Source organism: Trachymyrmex septentrionalis, unplaced genomic scaffold (assembly GCF_001594115.1).
Source record: "Trachymyrmex septentrionalis isolate Tsep2-gDNA-1 unplaced genomic scaffold, Tsep1.0 scaffold114, whole genome shotgun sequence".
Taxonomy (NCBI): Eukaryota; Metazoa; Arthropoda; class Insecta; order Hymenoptera; family Formicidae; genus Trachymyrmex; species Trachymyrmex septentrionalis.
In genome coordinates this window covers 1,491,261-1,514,489 of record NW_017304269.1, presented here as the reverse complement: position 1 = coordinate 1,514,489, position 23,229 = coordinate 1,491,261, and the positions used below count along the sequence as shown (strand labels likewise).

The window sequence follows — 23,229 nt, the reverse complement described above, 5'->3', positions numbered from 1 at the left end:
TTATATATAATTATATATAAAATTATATATAACATTATATTAAATTATATATAAAATATTTTTTCCCGAGACTTTATATAACATTAAGTTGATGATTCAATAACATAAATTTTAATAAACAACGGTATTTGCTTAGCAGTGTTTATTTATAAAGTTTTATCTTAACGTAATCGTCTATCTTCTATCATGTCTGTCATTCAGTATTGATGATATGATTGATCTTTATGCATGATATATGTGATTATTAGAAAAAAAATGTAAAGAATAAAGATTTAATAACAATGATAAAAAAGAATGCAAAGAATAAAGATTTAATAATAGTGACAAAAGATTGATATGCTTCTGATTTATATAGGATATGTATGATGGAAATGCAAAACGAGCTAGCCAAATGCCGAAAAATATCTTGAAATCAGCCATTTCGATGGACGTTCCAGAGATTTTGTTAATCGCTTCAATTAAAAATATCAACTATTAGAATTAGGACTAACGTTACATTTAGAACTAATAAAAGATAAAAATTAATATATTTTAATTCAGAATTTAATATTTTTATATATTTTTGACACAAAAGTATGACATTTTATTAAAAAGAAAAAACAAAATTGATTTAGATCTCAAAAATGTCTTCACTACAGAAAAAGTGTATGCTTCACATAATGTTGAAATTATTAAAATTATGCAATTTTTATTGCATAATTTATAAAAAATTATTACACAACAATTTTTATAAAACATATAATTTAGTAGTTTATCAGGATATGCAAGTTAAGTACTCCACTTTATACAATTATAGATATAACAATTCATTGAAAATTAATTTGCTTCATAAATTATATATCATTTATGATAATTATTTAAGTGTTAAGTTTTGAAAACGTCATCTATAGTGGTATCATTAAAATTTTTTATATCATAAAAAATTGTGGAAATTTACTAGAAAATTTAATTAGAAACAACGATAATTAATAGACGTAAAACGTATCTAATTTATGCTCTCGAATCGACTAGAAGAAATGATATTGACATAAACAAGAGTGCAACATCTCTTGATTGTTGCATCAAGCTAAATATTTCCATTTCTACATTATGTCTGCATGCGCAGAGGTTAATATTAATTATTGAACTGGTTTATTGGATTTAAAAAAAATAAAATCAGGGCAATTAATGGATCGTCACGCACAAAAAAATGAACAATTTTTTGCTTCATAATCACATAGATTAAAACGTTGCAAATTAATAGATAAAATTTCAAAGACAAATCATATTATATATAATTACGAACCATAATTATGCTTAGGAGGATTATTGAAGAATGTTAAACTCTTTTTATTTTTCACATAATATTATAGACAATGTAGTCTATTAAAAAATAATAAAGAAAAACATTCAGATTCTTAGAAACTCTCAGTACATTTAATATAGAAATTCTTTATTTCTAATTTGCAAAAATAGATATACAATTGTTGTGGCTTCGCTGAATTAACAATTTGTAAAGGCGTTTATAAAGGTATCAAATATTTGCGGCATATAAAATTCTCAAAATTAATAAATGCACGAGTCTATCTACAATGTGTTCGCGGGAAGTCGTTGAGCGTGGGACATGTAAATACCAAATCCAAAAATATATACTCTAGAAGTCGTGATTTCAGAGCATTATGTATGCCACGCATAGCTCCTCCCATTTGACCTGCACGTGGAATCACGTCGTATCGTATCTTGCATGAATAAAATTATGCTGAAACTGCATTCCTATTAATATTTTCTTTTTTATTCCAATAAATTTTTTCTTTACGGAAATATTAATAAGTAACATTATTAAGAAATTGATATATTAACTTTAGGACTTCGCACACGAGTGAATTCCAGTGAAAATTTCAAGTTAGTATTGAAAACTTCTTATTTAGATCTTTATATTTGTTGTAGAATTTAATAAACAGACTTGAACTGTTTGACTGATTTTATAATTTCGATGTTATCTAATATTTGGTATTTTGTTAGAAAATAATTCATTAAAAAATATATGTACATTTCCATCAGAGTTAAAATTATTTACGGCTAAAAAAGATTCACGCTCTGAAAGAACTAAGCCAAATGTGATTCGCAAAATGTGATTTACAAAAATGTAGTGTATAGTCCTATGATACATATAAATTCGCTTGTAAATTGTTTATACTATTACAATGGCTAAAAAAATATCTTTTTGATGAATACAAGATGATAAACATTCTTTCAATTAGGAACACGACGTAGTCTTTCAACAAATTAATACACTCGAGATGTAACAAATACAAATTCTAATCTGAGTTGCAGGCTAACATAAGTTTAATCTTTGCACCTATTTCGAGGTGCTTGCTTTCTTTTTCTAAGCCTCAAGCGAACAAATATAATACAGTTCTCGGATGAACATTAATCAACATGAAGATATGCCGATAATGAATTTATATCGAATTTTTACTTCGGATAGAATTTTCGCTTAGAATCAGTCGCCATATCGCGTAATAATTGGCACGGTTTGAAAGAGTCGCCGTAATGACTTTGGAATTCCTCCATCTTCTTAACGAGTCGATGGGCGCCATATGCATCTATCCAACGGAATGGACCACCCGAAAATGGTGGGAAACCCAGGCCGAACACAGCTCCCACATCGCCCTCCAACTAAAATATAAAAAATTATTAAATAATACAAAGAGCAAAAAAATATAATCAATGAGGATGAAGTAAGAATTAACTTACGGGATTAGCTAAAATATTTTCTTCCAAGCACAATACAGCTTCGTTGATAAATCGCGAGACCAGCCTCATCTGACGATCCTCGTCAGACGTGCTACCCTTAGGTTCGAGTTTATACTGTCTCAGAATGTCCACTGCTCCAGGATTTACATCTCTGTTTTTGGAGCCAGTTTCGTACACAAATATACCTTTGCCGGTCTTGCGTCCTAAAATTAAAAAAATAAAATATATTTTCCTAAAATCTACCAGAGTACAAAATTTTCATAAGGCCCTCCTCAGGCCCATGTATGGCTTGCCCTACTTCAGATCCAGTGTCTTAATAAGGCCCTAATGCTGCATGTAACGCTACATATCAAATGGCCCTGAGGGAGTATAGGGTATGCCCTAGTTGAGAATTTCTCACTTGGGCCTGATCAGGAAATGATATGTTTTAGTCTTTCTCTACTGATTAGGAATCGATCAGCAATGTGATTAGGCCTGGACGTTTGTACGTGCCGCGGCGACCATAGCGTTGAAGCGAGTAGGAATTGTACAGAAAGAAGCAGGTAGGAGCATGTTGGAGCATGCGACGCGAACGCGAATCTATAGTCTAGTCTTCCAAGTTAAAGTTGATTAAAATCTCGAAATTACGGGAATTCTCTTAAAAATTAAAAGTCCGATTTTTACATGCAATTCTATATATCTTAATACGTGAAAGGTCTTTCACGAACACGATTCTAAAGTTGTTCTAAATTCTATTGTTAAAAAATAGTCACTCTTTGTGTGAAAAAAATCAAAAATATGCATCATGCTTCTTTTTGTGTGTAAGGGAACTTTATTACAATTATATAATTATTAGAGATATAACTGCACGTTCCCTGCTCAGGCGCAAGTTGGCAACCTTAATATCAGGGTTGGAAAAAACCCGGGCTTTTTTAAAAAAACTCAACCTATTAGATTTTATTGGGGTTTTTTTTGGGTTTTTGGGGTTTTTAAAAATAAAATTGATTATTTGATATTTTTTTCACGTAATATTTAGTTTACGTTGTATTTATCATTATTTAATTATATATTCAAATAAAATTAATTATAAATAAATTTTGTAAAAATATTGATAAAATAGTGATAAATTTTTCAAATATAAAAAAAAACACTTTTATATAATGAAAACTCAACAAATAGAAAATATGTCCATAATGGCTAAAGATGGATCTTTTAATGCTTAAATACTTCAATATGAAATTATATATACTATACAATATATATGTACATGCATTATACTTGTAGTTATTTGAACTGCAGGCCGAAATTTTATCGGACTTAAAAACGCAACTAAATTATCGAAATAAATATCACAAATTTGAATTTTAATGCTCAATAGGCATCTATTAAGCTCTTAATATGCTGGAAATTAATAAATAAATCTATTTATTGTGAAAAATATTATCTCGGCTAGGAGTTGTACCCGGATCTCTAACATTCCGTGCGAAATTTTAAATTTTTAGACTACCGAGGTTTCTATAGTAAAGATAAAAAAAAAGAAATAATACTACGTATTAAAAACTATATTAACATTTATTTGGATAATTTATTACTTAAAATTAACGCTTAAACAAATTTTTGTTTAAAAAAATTGTTTATTTCGCCAAGGTCAGACGGATATGATTAGTAGAACTTTTTAACCCTACAACTTTTTTCTGAAACATTTATCTTGAAAATGTGTACTTTTCAAGATATTTAAATTTAAGGGGTCCGGGACTTTTTGTACACCCTATATATATTAAAATTGGTATAATATGTTAACATTGTATCAGTCCAGTTAGTTTAATATATCTATATTCATTAAATATTTATAAATACGTTTTTTTATGTGTTACCGATTAAAAAATTTATTTTTCTTATACAAAAAATCCCAATAATATCCTAAAAACCCATAAATTTCGGGGTTTTTTAAGTGGGTAAAACCCAAAAAAACCCCTTGGGGTTTTGAGTGGGTAAAATAATGCCAATCCTTAATATAGTGCAATTTAGGCATTACTTAGTAAAGCATAAGTCAAGTATTTCGTAACAAGGTATGTCTGCGCGTTTCCTGCTCAGGCATAAGTCGGACATACGTTGTTAGGGCGTAATTCAGGCATTGCTTAATAGGGTACAAGTCGGGCATCTTAGTAAGGCGTGTCTATTCATTTCCCGATGAGGCCCAAATAATATTTATTTTTTCTGTTATTATCAATTTATGTGAAACATTAGCAAAATAACTAATCTCCTGCATTCTCTTTTTCTATGTTACGACAAAAATCTTACCGAGGAAACCAGCTTTGACCATATCGGCGAGAATATTTGCGTCTCCTGCCTTAAAGCGCTCACCATAAGCCTTCAAGAGGTCGGTACCGATATGAGAACCTACATCGATGCCAACTTCGTCGCATAAAGTGGCTAAGCCGACAGGGAAGCCGAATTTCTTTGTTAATTTGTCCAACTGCAATGGATCTACACCTTCCTATTGAATAGATTGTATCATGTTTATATTAGCGATTTGTATTGGAAAGACGAATGCCAACATGATTGTAGAATAAGATCAATCGTTCTAGTAATTATAAAATCAATTCTAAATATTTAGATGCTTAAGAGAAATATTGTGTATTTCATAATTTCTGTAAAAGGTATTACTCCAATAACTTTTACCTGCATTAGCCTAATTGCTTCTGTTACCATACAGCTAAGTATTCTTGAGGTGTAAAATCCAGGACAATCACCGACTATGATGACGGTCTTACCCTGTTTCAAACCAACATCTATAGCGGTCTTGATTGTCTCTTCCGATGTTCCTTTTTTTGTTATAATTTCTAACAACTGCATTTTGTCAACGGGAGAGAAGTAGTGCATTCCAATCACCTAAAAAAATATGCCTTGTAGCTCATCATCCATGTATATTTATAAATGCTACTATTATAATAAATTGCTATGCAAAATTAAATGGCATTTAATTAATCACATATTCTTCTTAATTATAAATTTATTTCAAAAATTAAATATTTTATATAATAATAATAATAATATTTATTAAATGCCATTATAGCTGAGAATTACACATTTATTAACATTATGGATATATTTTACTTTGTCAGGACGACTGCTACCAGCAGCAATTTTTGTGATAGGAATAGCGGACGTGTTGGTCGCGATGACACAATGATTCGGCACCACTGCTTCAATTTCCTTCAGGACTCTGTGCTTGATAGCGATGTCCTCGAAGACGGCTTCAATCACTACGTCTGTATCCTTGAAGGAGTTGTAATTTAACGTCGCGTCGAGATGGGACAAATATTTGTCTTTTTCGATACTATGTAGAAAATTTCCGTTAAAAAAATCAGTTTTTTAATGTCTAGTTTCTTTTTTTATAAAAAAGATGCAAACTTAGAGATTCGTTTACGCTTTACAGCGCTGTCCAGGCCCTTTTGAATCTGATTTACGCCGCGATATAGTCCAGCATCATTGGTATCCTTCATAACGACATTGAAGCCTTTGTCGATACTGACCTGAACGATACCTGCGCCCATTAAACCAGCTCCAATTACAGCAATTTTTCTGTATAAATTAAATAGCAATAGATTAATCGACAATTATTTTAATTAGTTATGTTTGAGTTATTAAAAGACATACTTGACTGCACTCTTAGGCGGCCCAAAACGATTTTTCTTGCATGCTGTTTGGCCAAAGAACAAACTGGTAAGACCTTTACACTCCGGAGTAACTGCCAGCTGACCGAATCCCTTGGCTTCAGCATCAAATCCAGCAAGAGGACCCTTATCCAGACCGACCCTCACTACTTCTAGAATTTTAAGCGGAGCTGGATACAAACCATTCGTCATTTTCATCACTTGCTCCTTCGCTTTCTTAAACACCTGATCCTTGACAAAGTTGATGGATAGAATCTGTTGCGTTATCTTATCTATAAGAGATTTCGGACCGCGTTCAATTTTCAATCTTCCGTTTGCGAGATCCTGTGCGGTTTTCACTGCGGTTTCTTCTAGGTATCTTATCGTGCTAAAAAATTAAATTTGATTTTTAAATGCGCAATATAATTTAAATAATTTTGGTGCACAGCATCATTAAAATTTTTTTTTTAGAAAAATAGGTATTATAGTGGTAGTTAAGTATATATTTACTTTTCTTCGGGCGATCGGATTCCCGGTCCAAGGCGATTTACAACGATATCTATTAGGCCAAGTTTCTTCGCTTTGTCCGGTTGAATATTTTTACCGGTAAGTATTGTATCTAAAGCAGTAGGAAGGGAAATTAGTTGAGGCAGACGCTGAGTACCACCGCCGCCAGGAAGGAGTCCGATCATTACTTCCGGTAATCCTAATTTAGTTCGCTTGTCATTAACGGCTAGTCTATAATGGCACGCTAATGCGACCTGTATAAAATAATCAATGTAATTAATAATTTTACCGTCTCGATTTTCTTTATTTTCCAGTTTTAGCTAAAAAATACCTTTAATTTCAAAATTAATAATTAGTAAATCCAGGTCAATACATTAAACGAGCTATAGTTAGGTATAACAAATAATATTTATTATTCACAAATTATAATTTCCCGACGACTTATATAGTCCTCATGTTGTAAAAATTATGTATTTCTGCTGAGAACTAAGTATAGTCGAAACGTACCGTTGAAACTTATCGGAAAATTATAATTTGTGAATAATAAATATTATTTGTTATACCTAACTATAGCTCGTTTAACGTATTGACCTGGGTTTACTATTTATTAATTTTGCTGTAAGTTATACGAGCAAAAAGAATTGATATTATTTATGTTGTATTTTCAATTTTTTTTTTAAGATATGTTACCTCTAATCCTCCACCGAGACATGAACCGTGAATAGCAGCGACAATTGGCTTTTTACTATTCGCTATTAGATCCAGAATTCTGTGACCTTCTTTCGCTATCTGATATCCAGCTTCTGCATCCGGAATAGTTTGTAACCAAGTAATGTCTGCACCAACTATGAAATTATCTGGTTTTCCACTAATTAATACCGCTGAATTTACAAGAGTATTCGATTGAATTTCATTCAGTAATTCCTCTATCTCCGCCATTAATTCCTTGTTTAAGGTATTTACCTATATTAACAATAAATAAAATAGAGATCTGTATTCGCATCATATTTAGTACATCAAAATTGTAGACTACTGCGAATTATTGTATATTACTTTGGCATTTGGTGAATTTATGGTGATAACTGCTACATCGCCAACGGTTTTGTATTTAAAATATTTCTTATTTGCTTCAGTTGCTAGTGTTCTCGTTGATTGTTGCAAACCTACACATAAAAATATGAGAAATAAGTAATTAAATATAATATAAAATAATGAAATAAGATATAAGATAATTTCATTATAATAAAAGAGAGAATGTCATCTAATAAATTTTTTTAACTTTAAAATAATAATTTTTGTGATGTTTATCATAAACTATATTCCTCTAATTTTTCTATTTTGAGATATATAATTTACATTATTTATATTGTAATAAAGTCTCATAATTATATTATCCTGCAGTCACTTATTTGAATATCTACGAAAATAAATATTTATATAAAACTACATAAATGCATATATATCTCATTATATTTTAACTAATTAATATGTTGAATATGGATTTTAACAATGTTGGACAGTTCATTCATGATAATTTAAAAACATTTCAATCTGGAAATTCATTTACATTCAATACATATAATCTGATCAACTGCTGATTCCAATAACAGTTTAATATACTTTTTTAAACATGTTTATTATAAATATTTTCTTTTAATTATATTTTTTATATTTTTGGCTATTTAATCTTTAAATCAATATTGCTTTTATTTCAAAGGGCAAGGAAAACAAATTATTTAATCTTTCCATGATCTACACTTTTATCTGTGTTATGCCAAGTAGAAAATAATCTCGGAATTTTTCGATGATTAAAAAATTTTTTTGATTCAAACATCAAAATACTAGCATGTAAAACGTCAATCGTTTGAATCTAATTCCTATTCCGACATTAGGTCAATGTTTATAAAATTACACGATCTTGATACATAAAATTTAGTAATCTGCAATTATACGAGTATATTTACAAAAACAGATAAAGGAAACCTAATTTCTTTTTTAATATTAAAAAGCGTGCGCAATTAATTTCGACATAATATTTCAGCAAAACAATAGCGATATGGCGAATCATCTTAGCGGCATATCTTTGCTATAGAAAGAGATTGTCCAATAATTAAGAAAAATTTTAATTGTATAATATTAGAAACATAAATGTACTTATAAAAATACGTAATTATTCATAAATTATAATGTATAAAGAAATATTTCAACATGAAGTTTTATACATTCAGCATAGTTAATTCAAAATTGTAGAGTCAAATGGTTTTCAGAATGCATATTAATCGATCTTTCAGAAATATTCGTCGAGCGTTTGAAAATAATCGAATAACATGTTCTTTGTTTCTTTTTAATATACTGTCAACATCATATTAATTATATTAATAATTCTTGAAAAAAAAAAATGAGTTATAAAATATTTACACCTCAAATTGGATTCGTATTTTTTTTGACAAATATTATTTAGAAATTTTACTCTGACAAAAACTATAGTATTATAACAAATTCTTTTAGTACAATTATTAACAAATTGTCATTAATTCATAATGTCATTATTGTGTTATATTTTCACAATTCGCTTATCAGAATAAATAACAAAAAATATTCTATAAATGTTCTCGTAAAATACAAATGTCCTTAAGTTTGGAATATTTGAATCGAATGTTCTGTAAATGTATATAGAATATTAAAAATTCATATAGTTTTACAAAAAGAACATTAACAATATTAAAACAATTATATAAGACTCTAACGAATATAAATTCAAATAGTAAGTGAACAAAGGCTGTTCAAGTCGCTGGGAGTCTTTTGTTAAATACAAACAATGTCAATATATATAAAATCATATGTTTCAACCTTAATTTAATATTGTCATGTTCTCAATATTAGATTTGTTGAGATTTGTTCTAAACAAAAAATTAAGTCAATTTATTATATCTTTATAATTTGAATGAAGTACATATTCATAGTAAGTTCCTCTGTATACATTTGATTGACATCCAACTTGATGTAAAATTAACCATTTAGCGATTGAGTCTCTTAGAATATTATTGTAATATTAATTCAAATTGTAATTCAGAAACAGTGTGATGTGAAGATAAGTGATACATAATATAAATTATGTAAAAGAAAACAAAAATTAGTTATTTCTACAACAAATACAATTTATGTTGGAATCCTTTTTCAACTATTCACTTAAACAATTGAGTTCTATGACATCGTTTCGAACAATTCATTCGAATTTAACCAACTTCAAACTTTTGTACTTTGGACTTTTCAGTCCAAAGTACAAAAGTGTGGCATGAGATCACGTAATATATGTTTGTATATCTGTTTCCATATTTTAAAGCAAATATAGCGAAGTATTCCTTAAAATAACATAACTTTCGGTAGCCGGTGCCAGTCATCGACCCAAAGTTAGCGCTATTCGACCTATCGCCAACTCTCTCTCTCTCTCTCTCTCTCCGATTGTGAGAGCAAAGGTCGAACTCACACCGGCGCACCTATCGGTATCTTGCTCGATGTACCGGTCTGACACATCCATCCATATCCAGTGTTAGGAAGAAAATTGAATCAGTTACTATGATTCTCTTTCGTAACTTCACGATACTTCCTAACGAATAATTCGCATCTTGAAGCCGATATAAATCATTCGCCATTGCCGTTCGCAATCTCGAACGTCCGTTTATTCCGGATTGTTACCCGAGATTGTTCAATTTTCCTACTTTTGATATTCGATCCCTCTCTCTCTCTCTCTCTCTCTCGCGTTTCACGTGACTCCTAAACGACATTTTGTTGTGAACGTCGATTCAGAAGAACGCAATTATCTCGTCGTTTAAGTAAAACTTGCCCGACATTGACCTAAACTCTTTCGACAGCTTCCACTGTAGAGTGAACACGTAATCACCTGTGCATTTGAAAGTGGAACTCGCGTTAGCGCGGGAGCAGCGCGCCAGGACGCCGAACAGTCTGCAGCTCGCCATCATTTCGGTCGATCAGGTCGGACGGGCACTCACTCTCATCGAGAGGAACGAAAATCCCAGAAAATCCACGAATCACGCACGGCACTGCGTGCAAAGACACTCCGTCGTATTGTGTTCTGTCGCCTTATCTGTGAACGCTGCCGTCACTTATGCGATGTATGTACACTACAGTATGTGAAACTTTATGAGTGGGGGGGGAGCAAGGGGAGGGGGAACATTCGAGATAGAATCGATTGAAAGCGAGGAATCGCAACTCTCGCAATTTTAATTCTATCCAATGTTGTCATGCCTATTTGAAAGTTGTCCGGGTTATTTAATTTTTTCAATGTTTCAGCCGTAATTTAGATATTTCTTTGTATTTTTCCCAAAAAGTCCCCTCAAAAGTTCTCTATAACTTTTTACACCTCCAAAAAATCTCTCAATGGAAATAAAAAAAACCTTCAAATTTAGAGAAAAATCTCTCAATCTCTGACGACAGTGACTCTACGTTTCGATTAAGTACGATAAATTATGCTGTATAATATAATTTTTCCTCGACTCTGCGAACAGAATAATAAATTTAAGTTGTTCTTTTTTAAATAAAATAAAAAAATTCATTTTATTTTACATTTTAGAAATAATAATGAGAGCTTTTTACAACACGAAAAAAAAAAAAAATTAAATTTTAATAGATATTTGTTTGAATTCTTCTAAGTAAATTTATTAATTAATTTTAATGAAAAGAAAGAAATCTTTTTAAACTGATTCTTTCATCGATCGAATATCTCGATATTCTCGAACGCACATTTATATGCTCACGCACATGCGTGGATTATCCGGCTCGCGCGGACTTTGTTCCTGAGTTATTAATCGACCAATGTCATTCATGTAGCTTGTATTAATATCGAATTAATATAGTATTCGTTTTATGATATTTGCAAATAAATGCTATAACAAGTGTTAATTGGAACGATAATTATAAATTGTACAATTATACTTTACATATAGAATTTATTTAACTTAAATTGATTTAACTTGAATTAATTAAACTGTTACTCCTTGTGATCTAACTGATTTGAATATTTATTGCATATCTCATGTGCGTTCCCTATTATGTAAGAGCTATGAATATCATTAAGGTCAGCCTTCTACGAAGATTTAGGTAACTGACGCTAAGAACTAGCTGCAATGTAAAATGAGATCGATATGCATAATATGTATATTTAATACTTTATTGTTATTAAATTATGTTGAATTTTGGTTGAAATTATAATTGTAAGATGATATTCATGTATAGTTATTTCTTATTTGAAAAGTTTAAAATATAATATAATATATAATATAATATACATACATATATGTACAATATAATATGATATAATATAACATTATAAAATAGAAAATTAAATAAAATATTATTAGAAAAATCACTAAAATAATAATTATATTAAAAATTATAATATTAAAAAATTAATTATTAATCATTATATTATAGATAAAAAAAATTGTATAGAAATGAGAAAAATATGTAATTTGCGATGTGCATATCGATGTACACTATTTTAAATAAAATTGTTTTCTATTATATCAAATATATTTATCTCATTATTCTATGCGCCATATAATGAGAGTTTACTATATTTCTTTACCTGATTATATTTTCTTGATAGATTATATTATGTTTTCAAGTGTTTAAATTTTTATATCTAATTCTTATATCTAAGGAACTCTTTAAATCGCAATTGTTATAGAATTTTAATTAATTTTGCCTTTTAATTGATTATTCTTTGATATTCGTCAATTTAAAAAAAATTGAATGTTTACAATGTCGTTAAATTTTTTAAATGTACTTGCCAATATATAACTTGTCGACCAATGGTAATCATTTTTGTCGATAATAAATTTCGGAAAGTATCTATAAATAATACTGGCGATATCGATAACTCACGATTATCGATTCTGTTGGAATTGCTGCGATCTCCATTCAATTTCATTATCGAATCGCCCATCTATATATACACCTATATGTATAGTTACGAACGTAAACAGCGATTCTGAACCACATGATAGCTCATCGCAAGCTCATCGCGATTATCCAATATCAAAGGTTTGTTTTCTGTTCCTACATGAAGATTGCACTAGAACTGAACGGAATTAAACTAGTGCAATCCAGAACCGACGAGAGTAAATGTGCAGGTAAGGAATAAAAAATGTTTTAGCGCAAGATAAAAATGGCGTTCCATATTGTTTACATGGAAGCATTAGATTTGTGTGATGAAAATAAATGCAATTCCATTAAAAAGAACTCTTAATTAAAGATAATGATGACACAAAATGTTTTTATATGTAGGCTTGCTATTATTTATATATATTTATTATTTTATTATTCAAAAATTTTCGGATAATTATTTAGAAGATGCCCCTCACGTTCAATTTTAATAAAATTATACTCGTTTGTCGTATTTTTGCATGAAACGAAAGAATCTGTAAAATGTCATGCCTAGGTCCGCAAACCGATATATTAAGTGTTAAAGTTGACGACATTGTGGTTAGGAAACCTGTCACACCGACTTAATGCAGCGCTTAATGTATGTATTTTAGTCTGTATTTATTTAGAATCGTTACTTCACCTCTGATTTTAATAAAATTAGGCTCATTCGATGCATTTTTATTCAAAACGAAAGCTCGCTCTGTTCTTGCTATGTGCGAAAACCCCTAAACTATGAAAGGAAGACGATTTGAATATTAAAATAAACATACATTAATATATCGCTGTAGAAGCAAGTTAGTAACAAACACAAGAAAACGTTTTAGTGTACACTTTTTGAACTAGTGCAACCAGTGCAGGAACAGAAAACAAATCTCAAATTATATACACGAGTGCAAGCCACTGCAAGCGGGAGTTACCCACCCATTAGCTGGTTTATCGCGTCATGCGTGTTGTCGATTACGGGAGGCAGTTATCGTGTAAAAGTGCGTAATCCGCGTTCGGTTATTAATAAATGACGGTGAACTCTGGTAGAAATTACTGTGACAGCAACTTTTGCTCCTCATTTAGGCGTGAATGTCTACTTACGTCGGCCTAAAAAATTCTGCTCCACGTTTATTTATACTTGCATAATCAAGATGAATTAATTTACTTATAAAAGTCTTATGTGTCTTCGACAGGTAAAATAAACATGAGCAAGGATCATCTTACATCCAAGACTGTATTGTCTTTGTGGTAAAGCATCTGTCCTTGCCTTTTTATTATCATAGTCGATTACGAGGTAAGCAGAGAATTTAAGACAGATTGTATCTATAAATGAAAAGTGCTGATGTTTGCTGCCAGCAGGCATGTCTGAGAATACTCACAACAAGGAGCAATGGCAGCTTCTCCACAGTCTTCGATCTACTGTAGAGGGTCTGCTGATCGATGGAGTGTCCAATGTGTGGAATGTTTATGGTGGTCTGAATCGGCTGCACAGTATAATGGAACAGATATTCAAGCATGGCTGTCGCATATTCGATCCTAATGTTAGTTGAGTTTATCACTCCCAGAGTTCCTTTATTGAAGATATCTTTAAATTTCTAATTATTATGATGTGTGATAATATGTTACAATTATACTGTGGACTACAAAAAACTTTTTTCAAAATTAACTGGAATCAAAGTAGGTATTTCTTATAGATTTTGGGTCATCGAATCCGAATTTGTAAATTATTTTGTTTTATCACATCCGATTTTTTTATATAATTGAGAAAAACAATGGAAAATTGTAGAGAGTCAAATTGTTATATGTGCTAAAAAATTTAGGATGCTTAATAAATTATAAAATTTGTCTATATTTTTATATATTGATGTTTTATATATTAACATATATACACATTATCTGGACATTATCGCAACTAGTTTCTCCTGATAAAGGAGAAAGCTCTATTATCCGAACCATTCGGTTATCGGAATGCCTTGTCCCTCGACATGTTCACATAAGCAGAATTCTACTATATGTGAAAACATTTTTCATATGAATATACAAATCTTACATTGTGAATAAATTTTATAAGGGTGAGCCGGATTGTTGGATATTCATTCAAGGACTGAATTGGCTTCAACCATCTTTAGCGACCTCACCAATATTGTCAGAAAACGAAGATTATTTATGCAATCTACCAGCTAGGATAACATCCAAGAAGGATATGTTATGGCTATACAAAAGGTAATTTTCTCTTTCTTTATTATATATAATAAATTTTATATATACATATATGCCATATTTTTTAATGAGTCCATATCTAAAAAAAATCTGAATACTAATTTACAGTTTAGAGGGTCATTCCTTATCACATAAATTATCGTGGCTGCTATCAGATAAGGAACATTTGCTTTCTTGTTTGGAACCATGGGCATTCCTTTGCCAAGAGAATTTGGCAGAGGCAACGCTTTTGTATCTAAGAGCAGTTGAGAGAAATCAACCTGTATTGCTCGCAGAAATCGATCCTTGCTTAGTAAGTAACACTTTAAAGTTATTTTCTCATTTTGTGTAATGCACATTTTATGTAAATGCAGTATAATTATTTTATACTAATTTTCATTTGATCTCTGCATTAAAATGAAAATTAAACAAAATTTGAATCTTAAACAATATTAAGTAAAAATGGACTGACGAGATTAAATGAATGAAAAATGTCATATTTGATCAAGGTTTTCGTGATAATAATATTTGTGAATTTATACAATTTCCAGTTCAAGCTAATTGTGTACCGATAATCGGCATTTTTTATTCACACATGTAATTTTTAAAACTGAAATAAAAATTCTTAGGATTTTGGAATTAAAACATTTACTTTATTTAAATATTTGATGATATTATACATTATGGGTTTTATTAGATCATTTTTTTCACTTTTATATTTTAATTTGCAGTTTTTACCAACATGGATATCTCCTAAAACGAGCCCCAGACGTCATCGTCGTTCATCCTCGTATCCGGCAAATTTTTCTGGCGTCAATCACATTTTCGCGCGAGATAAGTACATGAGTGTCCTCACCAGATGTCAATTGGACAAACAAAATATTTCACAGTCTGTTTTATGTGACACGGATAGCGCTGAAAATCAAATGTCAAAATCCGTACAAGTTATTACTGACAATGACGCACAAAGGGATTCCAAGGTCGATGATGCACCTTTGAAAACGTGGAACAGTTTGCCTGCTTTGGCCAAGAGCCATAGTAGTGCAATTATGGAAAGTTCAGCCCCAAACTCGCCGACAATTCAAGAAAGCAACAATAGCAATAACCGAACTCGTACCATTGAATTGGCGGAGATCATCAATGTCAATTACTCGGATTCGAAACAGCCCATTGATTCTAACATAGACAAGCTAACGAAACCGAAAACGCCTATCAGGAAAATGAGAAATCGAACGAAGGCTAAACACAGTCAAAGTAAAAAGGCTTTCGAAAAATCAGAGGTTTCTTCAAGCGTACATGAAAAGGTCAGAGACATGGTTGAGGAGTCACGGCCAATCACAATCACAGAATCGATGGAGACGAAGATGCTGCACCAATGGATGACACGGAAAAAGACATCCTTCTTAGTAGGTTCAGCACCCGAGTTTACGGGTTCCTGGAGCTTGGAAGTAGAAGGTCAGAAAGACATTCGTACGCCACGGAAAAGTTTTATGGAGGACGGCGGCAGTAGCGTGCAGCCAATGGCGACCGGTTATTTCCCACGTCCAGCTGAAGGTCAGAGTTTGACTAGCTTCCTGTCTTCGGCACGATTTTCACGCGCTCACGATGCCGAATTGGACCGCGAAAATGCGCATTTCAGCGTTTGCGAAGCGATGATTGCCGCCATTGAGCAAGTCAAGTGCAACCGATTGCAGCGGCGTTTGCTGGATGACGTAGCCGACGATGAGAGCGACGAGGAGATCAACCGGTTGAAACAACGAATCCGGTTGCGACGTCGGCAGCGCCAGGAAGAGAAGTGCCAAGGCAGACGTTGGAGTCGCGGTGACCTGCTGAGCGATGGCAGGACCGACACGACCACGACCACCGATCAGAGCGTCAGTCCGTTGTCCACGTCTTCGAGTAACTCCTCGGATAGCGTGCCTACGGAGGATTCCGAATTGGACGACGAGCAGAGGTTGAAGAACGGTGGTATGTCCGCGTCGACCGCGTCGTTGTTCTCGGACGCAGAATCACGTGCGGCAAGATTTACGGATTCCAGTTTGAACGAGAGTAGCGTGTCCGCTGAAGGGGTAGCTCTATCTCTTATTAGTCGCTTCAGTGAGAAACAGCTGCCAAGGGCGAGTGAGCTGCAATGGTTGGTTTCGGAGAAGGATGCACCACAACGCTTATTGCCGATGCCGAAAAGCTGGCCGGTTAGTCCTGACGAAATTGAGATTGAAGATGCGCGGACTATCCCGCTGAGAGGGACAATTGAATGGGCTCCGCCGCGCCCGCAGATCATTTTCACGCCTCATCCACCACCGGTGTAAGTGCAAAGAGAAAAGAATAATATAGTAATTTATATATATTTTTTTATGAGTGTCATGCTTTAGTGCCTTTTTATTCTTATTCTTAGACATCCCATCACTAACAATGAGAATATTGTTGCATCGTTATAAATATCAATATTTCTGCAAATAATATCTTTAAAGCGTTTTATAAACAATAATGTAATCGACATTGGATTTCATTGTGTAGATATTTACTCGTCTTTCTTTTACTAAGTAAACATTTATTCTTTCTCCTTATAGGCACTTCATCTAATAATTTTTCTACTTAGTCAGTGTTTTGATTGTTTTTCTTTTAGAAGACGGACGCTAATAGCCAAGCAGAATTATAGATGTGCAGGTTGCGGTATGAAGGTCGCTGTGAAATATGCCAATCGGTTTCGATACTGCGAGTACCTGGGTCGATACTTTTGTACGGGGTGTCATACAAATCAGGTGGCATTTATACCAGGGAAAATTCTATCGAAATGGGATTTCAACCGGTAAGATTTCTTTAAAAATGGTTCGCCAAAGGTAAATAAAATATTTTGATTCTTTCTTTAATGTCTCTTGATGCTTGGCAGATATCCCGTATCGAATTTCTCATATCGATTACTGGATCAAATGATGTCGGACCCGTTGTTTCAAGTGAACGACTTAAATCCATTACTATATAGACGAATGAAGCAATTAGACAAAACGAGACTTTTGCGCACAAAGTTATTCTTTTTGAAGGATTTCTTATTCGCGTGCCGATTCGCGACCAGGTGAATCTCAATAAATCTTTTTTGCAATATCATGTTATGAAATAAATATGATAGTTTGATGATCCGTTTTTCTGATATTATAGCCTTCAAGATGTGCTGAAGAAGGAACCAAATTACATCATAAACGATCCGCATGTGTACTCGATTCAAGATTTAATAAACGTCAAGCTCGGTGTGCTGTTCGTCAGACTGCAGGAGCTCGTTCAAATTTGTTGCGCTCATATTGTAGATTGCGAGGTATCGCGATTAATTGATTGAATAATCCACAAAAATTACTTTTTATTTTAATCTTCAATTTAACTCAGGATTTAATTCTCTAAATAATTACAAATAATTACAATTATATACTTTATTCTACAAATAATTATTGAAAAAGCTTATTGGATTCTTTTAAATTTTACTTAATATTTTTAACAGCAGAATACGTGCGTTATATTTAATAAGTCGAATAAGATTTTGAAGTTTTTCTTATTCTGCATCGATCGTTCATCTTTAGATATCGAATGTTTTAATTGTTAACGCAAAATTATACTAATTATGTATTCTCTTTCAGTTGTGCCAAGCTAGAGGATTCGTCTGTGAGCTATGTTGTTCTAAGGACGTGATATTTCCGTGGGATCTGTCAAAAGTAATACGATGTGAAAAATGCGGCGCTTGCTTTCACATCGATTGCAAACACGGTTCTGACAAGGTCGAGTGTCCTCGATGCGTGAGATTGCATGCCAGACGAATTTCAAGGGATGAGAAGCCCTGACGAATGACAAGGGCGTACTTTGTCACGCTATTCGGAATAGGATATATATATTAAGCACGATAAGCCATTTGAGTTGATTCAAGTCTAGAAGATATCTTATAAGACTTATTTTGGACAATAAAACATCCTAAAGAGACATTTAAGTTTTATAAGTATTTTTTGGACTTTTGATTATTTGGGATATTAATAATTTATAAAACATACTAACAACAACATACTCAAGATATTAATTAAAATTTCTTGAATACCTCAAATGCAGTATTTGGACGATTTTTTAGATATTAATGTAAAAGTCAATTCATTCGAATATAATTATGACTTCTGACATATTCGACGCAGGCCGCAAAAATAGTTAAAGGACGTTAAATTATAAAGTAAATTAGATAAAATATATACTAGGAGTAGGATTCCATAGTAAAAAAGTTCAGATTTTCTTTGGTTCTCTATTCTCTACTCATGCAACTAAAAATACTATTTGTGCCTCAGTCTCGAGAAAAGAATATTGAATGTGTGAACGAGACGTACATTATAGCGAAGACTGAAGCGTTGTGATATATACGTGTTGAATTTTGATTTTCTTTGGAATAAGCTGCATAATGCAAATGTCTACAGACATTTTTAGATATTATTTAGAGATGTATCAATTTATGAAAAAAAAATCTTAGAAGACATAAATCGGATGATTTATTGAAAAATATAAACATAGTTTACCAAGCAAATTAAGAAGATATACTGTACTTTATAAACTGTTACAGAGAAAGTAAACTTCTTAAAAAGTAATATAATAAATAAATAATAAAAGAGAGAGACAGAGAGAAAGAGAGAAAGAGAAATATATATAATAATTTTGTTCAAATAGTCTATTGGATTGTTTGAGAAATTCGTATGAGTTTTTAGTTCAAATGAAACAATTTAGAATATTGAATGAAAACTTTATATCAAGAAAATATTTCGTTTTGCACTACTTTAACCTATGTTTTAGGCAACTGTAGAATTCCGTCTGAGAAGAGCTTGGTTGGTTTGAAAACAAAGAAGTCATTAACACAATTTTTTACTGTTTGCAAATGCAATTTTCTTCAAATAATCAAGAATTTAGCATTATTTTAGTAAAACATAACACCCGTTTTTTTGTTTATTAGTTATGATTGCTTGTGTTGGATGTTTCGGTTTAAATTGTTTAACTGGCTGTAATATATATTAGTAATTTGGAAGCAGTTCAAGGTCTTCTAGAATCTTTTGCGTCTTTAAAATAAAAATTACTCGCTTCAAATCACTTCTGAACGTAAAGGAATATATAGCGTAATTTCCATAGATTTTGTAAATTTTTTCCATTGTTTGCAGTAGTAGAAAAATGCACATATCAAAAATGTACCTTTCATTCTCCGTCTTCACAACTTATTACCAGTAACACGCACAAACTCAACTGATTCTCAATTAAACTTTAAAAATAACATCCATCTTCGAAGGATGAAGAATGTCTAGTTGGTGCTAATATATAGGATATAATCTCAGTGAGATTATTTATTAAATTATACGTTAAAATGTTACTTTTTATACGATATATAAATGTCATCTACTTTCAATCACTTTAACAACTTACGCAACATTTTATAAAGACATTTGTTGAAACTCATACGAACTTTTCGGAACTTAATTTGTACACTCATATAGTTATTCTTTTTAGGTTCTGATAGATTTAGAGATTTCAACAATATTTATTTGAAAGCATAGCGAGTATGAACAAAAAGTATTATTTTTTTGCAATTACTTTGTAAATGGCAATAAGCTTCTTAAGTCAATAGTAATTTTAAAGTTGCAGATATTATCGATTAATACAAATAATATAAAGTTTTTGTAAAAACTAAATAGTAGTAGTAATAAGTGCGTACCTGATTTTTACTAAATTTAAAGTATGTATATTTGTTTATTTATGGAAAGCTTTTTTTAAAAAGCGCGCAATGTATAACAGTAAATAATTTTCACAAAGAAATTTTGACGTTTCTATTACATTCTCTATTGCGACATAACTCTTATTATAATTCTTGATATAACAATTATTAACGAAACATTTATAAAAAAATGTAAAACATGTAAATAAAGTCATGAAATTCAAATTATGATTTATAGAAAAAAGTTACAATTTACTTTTAGAATAGAGATTGATTGCAAATGTCGATCTCTAAAGTGTATAGGGTAGTTTTGATAATCGTCTTATTTGAATGAATTAAGAATTAATTGATAATAAAAGATAAAATTTCATTTTCTTGATTAATATTTGTTCTGGTAAAATAATGCATAATGAACTAACAAGTATATTTTTATAATTTTATTAAATTACATCTCATTTATAGTATATACCACACATTTTATTTCAGCATAATAAACATTAATTTATTGATAGTAAAAAAATATATTATATATACAACTGGCTTAATTTAGACCAAAATTATAATCGCGCATGTATGTATCTTTTATATATATATATATATATCTATATTTGTTACATAAATTTATTTTAATTTTGTCCTAATTAATCTTGGATACAATATGTATACAGATGAAAATCTGTGATTGATTATATATGTACAGTATGTAACTTTTACCTAGATATTCGCTTTTTTTGAGGTAACTAGGAAATCTAACGAAAGTTAATTCTGAAGTTGCGCATTACATTATTTTATATTTTTGCTTAAGAATAATCGTATAAATACTGAGTAATTACTACTATGTATTTTATACTGGGTAGCCATAAAATTCCTGTTTCATTTTGTATAATTAGCCATTATTGTCAAATGTGCTATACATATCAATATTCACTACTAAATATTTGATATTTTTATCAAGAAATACAAAGGATGTCACACACAGAACTTGATTATGAAAATAATTGAAAACGTATATCTATCAGATAATTAATTATATATGTATATATTCTTAGTTTTCTAAGTATTTTATTTTATTTTTTATACTAAAAGATTTTTATGTTATTTTTTAATGATTTTGTATTTCTTCACATTCAAAATATAAATAATATTAATTATACAAACAGATTATATTATACGAGTGTCAAATAAGTATCTCCCTGTCGAAGTAAGAATGCGATAGGTTCATTTTAGACGCTAAATAAAGCGTTTAAATTACGGACATATTTCATTCTTTACATCGGCCATTCAACTTTACATTAGAAGATTTCGTGGCCACCCTGCATTTGGAAAGAGAAAAATGCACGACGTACGCGTATTCATTTCGATTTTGGGACATTATGATCGAATGTTGATATCACAGATTTTTTTCGATTTCTATTGATATTTACCTGAATGTTTTTTCGTTCGGAAAAGAGAACTACTGTCACCTCTATTATATAAATTTCGAAACATCGGAACTGCGATTCTTTTCCGAATTTATTACACTTATTGTTTTGGCACACAAGAATATATAAATCTTAACATTTTCTCTTTCTTTAATCCTTAAAGTAGCGAACGGTAGGTGTATTATAATAAATTAATAATAAGCTTAAATGAGTATCGATTAATTTTTTTCCCTATGACGGAAAAGAATTTTTTCACTTTTCACAATTTTGGCTTAAGGAAAAAAATTATATAATCGGTATCCTTATTTTAGATATATCTTGTACAAACCAAATTTGGCAATAGAAACGCCTGATATTTGCCACACAAATTTAGTAATTATGAGTTTGACAGAAAAGAGATCTTACTTCGCTAAATATACAAAACAGGAGAGTTTAAATCTAAAACAAATTGCCATAATGTATAAATACACCTAAATTAGATCGCTAGATGTCAGACTCAGAATACTCTATCCTCCATTGAATCTTCACATTATCCGATTATCTGCGATAAATATTTCGTTTTCATTCATGACTGTAATAGAAATCAGAGTTTCTTATCCAACAACATAAGCTTCATTCAGTCCACGTACAGTCAGGCTTCCACTGCATTTCTCTATCGGATATGAGTTAGTTTTTCTACGTTCTTCTTCTTGTACTTCAATTTTCAATCATATTTCAATGATTACATTGTCAACATTGAAATGTGTGAAGACTGGAGCGAAAAGATAAGAAAAGCTAGTTTGATCCTGACAAGAAATTTGGAAATCTAACTGTAAATACAACAATGATATATAACAACGCGCCACACTCTTTATATGACAATATCTTCAGTGAGAGTTATCACACTCGTCATTCGCTTGCGCATAATCATGTTCACATTATCAATCAACGATTGACAATATGATTTTAAAATATTATCGTGAAAGACATCGAAAAGTGAAAATTAATTACAAGGAGACAGGCTGAAAAGCAACGCATACGTTTAACTATTCTAAGGAACGAGATGAAGGACAGTATTATACTGTATTTATTATTTTTAATAAAT

At 31.1% G+C, this 23,229-nt stretch overlaps 2 protein-coding genes across 7 annotated transcripts; one reads left to right on the top strand and one right to left on the bottom strand.

Annotated features, from left to right (window-relative positions):
* Positions 1-2,004: 2,004 nt before the first annotated feature.
* LOC108753729 (trifunctional enzyme subunit alpha, mitochondrial) lies at positions 2,005-11,018 on the bottom strand. The gene is made up of 11 exons (XM_018495594.1): positions 10,780-11,018; positions 7,932-8,041; positions 7,569-7,841; positions 6,882-7,132; positions 6,376-6,759; positions 6,130-6,300; positions 5,833-6,055; positions 5,398-5,607; positions 5,017-5,212; positions 2,737-2,939; positions 2,005-2,658 (listed from the first exon to the last, which is right to left on the bottom strand). Exons 1-11 carry the CDS (start codon positions 10,856-10,858, stop codon positions 2,455-2,457), a joined length of 2,304 nt encoding a protein of 767 aa, XP_018351096.1. The 5' UTR covers positions 10,859-11,018; the 3' UTR covers positions 2,005-2,454.
* Positions 11,019-12,880: 1,862 nt separating this feature from the next.
* On the top strand, positions 12,881-19,609 carry LOC108753148 (run domain Beclin-1-interacting and cysteine-rich domain-containing protein). 6 transcript variants are annotated; one of them, XM_018494544.1, is made up of 10 exons: positions 12,881-13,030; positions 14,003-14,057; positions 14,169-14,350; positions 14,881-15,032; positions 15,138-15,321; positions 15,740-17,313; positions 17,635-17,817; positions 17,899-18,081; positions 18,165-18,318; positions 18,635-19,609. In XM_018494544.1, the coding sequence occupies exons 3-10, from the start codon at positions 14,171-14,173 to the stop codon at positions 18,833-18,835; spliced, it is 2,811 nt and encodes a 936-aa protein (XP_018350046.1). In that variant the 5' UTR covers positions 12,881-13,030; positions 14,003-14,057; positions 14,169-14,170; the 3' UTR covers positions 18,836-19,609. The 6 variants fall into 6 exon arrangements, with proteins under 6 accessions (XP_018350046.1, XP_018350020.1, XP_018350028.1 ...); XM_018494534.1 differs by lacking the exon at positions 12,881-13,030 and adding an exon at positions 13,733-13,807; XM_018494509.1 differs by lacking the exon at positions 12,881-13,030 and adding an exon at positions 13,733-13,807 and having other exon boundaries at positions 14,003-14,103.
* Positions 19,610-23,229: the final 3,620 nt, after the last annotated feature.

Coding starts and splice junctions, on each gene's coding strand:
- LOC108753729 (XM_018495594.1), bottom strand. CDS start 10,858: ATGATGGCGAGCTGCAGACTGTTCGGCGTCCTGGCGCGCTGCTCCCGC. Junction 8,042..10,779: donor TTCCACTTTCAAATGCACAG/GTGATTACGTGT, acceptor TTTTATGTGTAG/GTTTGCAACAATCAACGAGA. Junction 2,659..2,736: donor AAAATATTTTAGCTAATCCC/GTAAGTTAATTC, acceptor TTTATATTTTAG/TTGGAGGGCGATGTGGGAGC.
- LOC108753148 (XM_018494544.1), top strand. CDS start 14,171: ATGTCTGAGAATACTCACAACAAGGAGCAATGGCAGCTTCTCCACAGT. Junction 14,351..14,880: donor GTCGCATATTCGATCCTAAT/GTTAGTTGAGTT, acceptor AAATTTTATAAG/GGTGAGCCGGATTGTTGGAT. Junction 17,818..17,898: donor TCGAAATGGGATTTCAACCG/GTAAGATTTCTT, acceptor GATGCTTGGCAG/ATATCCCGTATCGAATTTCT.